Genomic DNA, 4,208 nt, shown 5'->3' with positions numbered 1-4,208 from the left:
GTGTGTGTGTGTGTGTGTGTGTTTGTGTTTGTGTGTGTGTGTGTTGTGTGTGTGTGTGTGTGTGTGTGTGTGTGTAGTACTTGTGTGTGTAGTACGTGTGTGTGTAGTACGTGGGTGTGTAGTGCATCTGTATTTACGTGTGTGCATGCGTATATATACGAACTGATATAAAGAAGTGACTAGCTTTTCTTTTTATCAAAATATATATAGTTTCTGTATTAGAATATCCACAAACTCATTTTTTTTATAATGCCGTCACGTAAATTATTATGAATATATAGTTCGTCTACACTCTAAATGCATCATCAAACGTCATCGAATTTATAATTATCATTTTGAAAGATAAAATCTACAAAACAAAAACGATAACCTTAACCAATATCATACATTCAAGAAAAAGAAGTATATATAAAATAGAAAATATGATAATTTATCTTTATCGTGTGCATAAGAGAGAGAGAGAGGAACAAATAAAAACAATGACGGAAAGGAGATTACGTCATCATGCCAGTTGTTTGATGACGTCACGATGATGACAGATGAAAGATAATCGGTGATTTTTCGTCTCACAATTACCGTGATTTCATCTGAATTCTTGGGAGATTAGAAGAAAGTAGTTTGATTGGTTATATTGAACTGGTTATACTCCGTTATACCAATACTTGTACTAATACGTTTCCTGTTGGTAAATAAACCCAAGGCCAAGGTATACAACGCAGAGGGATGTAATATATAGCGTAGACAATACACTGTTATTCCTCGCTTTTCTTCTGTTAATAAAGAGAGAGAGAGGGGGGGGGAGGCAGAGGGAGCGGGAGTGGGTGAAGGAAAGGGAGTGGGTGAGGGAGAGGGATAGGGAGAGGGAGAGGGAGAGGGATAGGGAGGGGGAGAGGGAGAGGGAGAGGGAGAGGGATAGGGATAGGGATAGGGAGGGGGAGGGGGAGAGGGAGAGGGAGGGGGGAGAGCGAAACACACAATCCCAAACGCAACGCGCATCCCTTATTCGCACAACTCAATCCTTACAACCTTTGATCGCATTTATTTATTCTAACCATTTACCATTCCTTTATCCATTCTTTATAACCTCGACTCCTGTGCATCAAAGGGCGACGTAGAAGGATCAGGTGACGGAGTTCCTTCCCGGTGGACAATGGCCGAACAAGAGATCCTGTAGGAGAGGCTTGGGGGCGAAACCGAAGTGTTGTGCGAATAAGGAGTCGACCCGCTCAGTGCTTCGTCTGCCTTTGAGGTTCGAGACTCGCCGGCCTGTATTGAGATGCGATTATTTAATTTCATTATCTTATTATTATTACTGTTATTATTATTATTATTATCATTATTATATTTTTTATTATTATCATCGTTATCATTATCAATGTTATTACTATTATTGATATTGCTATAATTATTATTATTATTTCTACTTTTATTTTTATTATTAATAGTATTTACTCCACATTATCATTATTATACCTGTATTAAACTTCATAACTGTTAATGTTGTTGTTAATATTAGTGTTAATGTTAATTTATCGTTGCATATACAACTACACAAAAACTACAACAACAACAACAATAGCAAAGATTCCACCCATTCTCCCCCCTACCCCTATTCTGTAATTAGAAAGTTAAATACAAAAGTCTTCGTAACCAAAACTCCGCATTTCACGCCCCGTTGCCATGGAAACAAGGACGCTACTTGTCGCGACCCAAGGTAACTATAGAACAGCCCCCATCTTACATTAACGATAACAAAGCCATTTTTGAGGTAACTATAGAACAGCCCCCATCTTACATTAACGATAACAAAGCCATTTTTATTTCCCCTCCCAACCACCACTACCCTAACCCTCTCCCCCTCTCCCTCCCCCCCACCAGCTACAACTTCACCCCCCCTACTACCACCACCCTAAACTCCTCCCCCTCTCCCTCCACCTCTTCCCCTCCTTCCCCTTCCCCCCCTCGTCCCCACCCACCATTCCTACCTGAGACGGAGCGAGAGGCAGCGTCTTCGATAACTCCGTCAGAAAGATGTCATAGGACTCCCGACTCCCGACGTGGCAGAGGGCGGAGTTCGGAGTGTCGAGGATAATGCCGCTCTCCACGCTGCTGCTGAGGCCGTGCTGCAGGAGAGGAGTAGGAGTAAGAGTAAGAGTAAGAGTAAGAGTAAGAGTAGAGGTGGGTGGGCTCGGGAGATTGACATAATATAGACAAATTAACAAGCAAGAGCAGGGCCTGGACGGTCGCCTCACCTTGATGTGATGCTGGCTCCTGATGGCGTCGCCGAGGCTGTTCCCGGCCTGCAGGCTCTCGGTGTCAATAACAGGCCTTCGGGCGTCCTCTGCTAGGGTGGTCTGGAGACTGCTGCTGCTGCTTCCTGCTGCCATTTCCCGCTGATGCACGCCATTGCTCTGACTGTGACCGCAAAGGAGACTAGTCTGCTTCTGCTGCCCCGTTCCATCGGACCCATTGCTCCTGTCGGAGGCGTCGAGGGCGAACAGCTGGATGGCGGAGTCGGCACTTTGGTGTTCGGCAGCCAAGCCGAGGTCCTGCCCTTTGCTCCGCCCGCGGGAGTCAGTCTGGCGCCCCTTGGTGCCTCGTCCGCCGAGCCTCGAGGCCCTGGCGGCATGCGCCTTGCCGCCCTTCGACGCCGCTTCGCCTCCTTTGCCAGTTTTGGCCGCCGTCTTCTCGCCCGCCGACGTCCTGCTTCCCTTGGTCGCTCGGAAGGGCCGCGCGCTGGACACCTTGTTGTTCTCGGCGTCGCGCGCTGCGGAAGAGGACGACGTCGAGGAGGAAGACGACGACGACGACATTTTCTTAGCTCTCTCGCCGACGACGCGGCCGTTCTTGACGGAGTTCCCCGACGTCCTCTTCGCCTTGCCCTCGAGGTCATCGCGGCGGTCCGCCTTCGGCTCGCGCTTGGCCTCTGCCATGAGCGCGCTCGCGGATCTGGGGTTGCCGTCGGCGCCCTCGGCTGGCCCGACTTTGTTCCTCGCCGAGGGGCCCCGGCCGGCGCTCCCTCGGCATCCGTTGGGCGTCATCTTGCGGAGTTTGCCCTGGTGACTGGGCCTGCACGGGGGGCTGTGGGCGGACCCCGTCTCTGCAGGGGGCGCAGGCAGAAGAGGAGGGCTGTGTGTCTCTTCCGCGGCAGTCTGAGGGGGACTTCGGGTCGGGTTCGACGCTGAAGGATGGACTCGGCCGTGGAGTGTGGCGGAAGAAGGAGGCTCCTGAGCGCAGGCATCACCCGACGGCGCGGGCGGGTCGGGGGACTGGGGCTCCTCCTGCAGAAGGACGTAGGTGATGGCGTCGGAGGCGGACGACGGCGGGGACGAGTAGTCGAAGCTGGTGAGGGCGGACTGGCGAGTGAACGACACGGGCGAGTAGCGAGACGCCCGCGAGTTCAGAGTGAAACTCGACCTCCTGCAGTCGGGCTGCGAGTTGGCTCGGACGGCCGACGCGCCGCAGGGCGGGGACTCGCTCGAGGACGGGGGCCTGAAGGGGGAGAGGGGATGAGTGGCGGGGGGAGGGGGGGAGGGAGAGGGAGACGGTGAGAGATAAATGGAGAGACAGAGAGGTAGATAGATAACAAATAGATTGATAGAGAAAGAGAGAGCGGTAGAAAGAGAGACAGGCAGAGAGACAGACAGAGAGACAGACATATAAAGAAAGACAGAAAGAGACAAAAAGACACACAGAGAGAGATAGAAAGAGAGACAATATACCACACTATAAATAATCAAAAATAGAACAGTTCCTCAACCAGAGACGCCTCTTTCCTCACCTCCTTCCCTGTGAGACCCTCTCCCCTTCCTCCCCCTCCTTCTCCCCCTCCTCCTGCGTCCCCTCCCGGAGCGCAGGACAGGTCGAGGCGCGAGGCGACAGAGAGGCCGAGGAGGCGCTGTGAGGACTCTGCGGTGTCGTCGGCCTCGATCCCCGACGGAGGGTGATGGAGTGGCGGCTGGTGGAGGAGGCGGGGCTTCCCGGGGGGCGTGTCGCCATGTCATCGTCCACCTCCGAAGTCTCGACGACGATGAACTGAAGGAGGAAGGCGGGGTTTGGAGTGGGCGGGGTTTGGGGTGGGCGGGATATGGAGTGGGCGGGGTTTGGGGTGGGCGGGATATGGAGTGGGCGGGATTTGGAGTGGGTGGGATTTGGAGTGGGTGGGGTTTGGGGTGGGCGGGGTTTGGGGTGGGCGGCATATGGAGTGG

General features: G+C 52.4%; 1 protein-coding gene across 1 annotated transcript; it reads right to left on the bottom strand.

Moving 5' to 3' along the window:
- Nucleotides 1-971: 971 nt before the first annotated feature.
- On the bottom strand, nt 972-3,472 carry LOC125030811 (uncharacterized protein DDB_G0271670-like). The gene is made up of 3 exons (XM_047621121.1): nt 2,253-3,472; nt 1,986-2,123; nt 972-1,266 (listed from the first exon to the last, which is right to left on the bottom strand). Exons 1-3 carry the CDS (start codon nt 3,039-3,041, stop codon nt 1,078-1,080), a joined length of 1,116 nt encoding a protein of 371 aa, XP_047477077.1. The 5' UTR covers nt 3,042-3,472; the 3' UTR covers nt 972-1,077.
- Nucleotides 3,473-4,208: the final 736 nt, after the last annotated feature.

Source organism: Penaeus chinensis, chromosome 11 (genome assembly GCF_019202785.1).
Source record: "Penaeus chinensis breed Huanghai No. 1 chromosome 11, ASM1920278v2, whole genome shotgun sequence".
Taxonomy (NCBI): Eukaryota; Metazoa; Arthropoda; class Malacostraca; order Decapoda; family Penaeidae; genus Penaeus; species Penaeus chinensis.
This window is presented reverse-complemented; position numbering and strand designations above follow the sequence as displayed.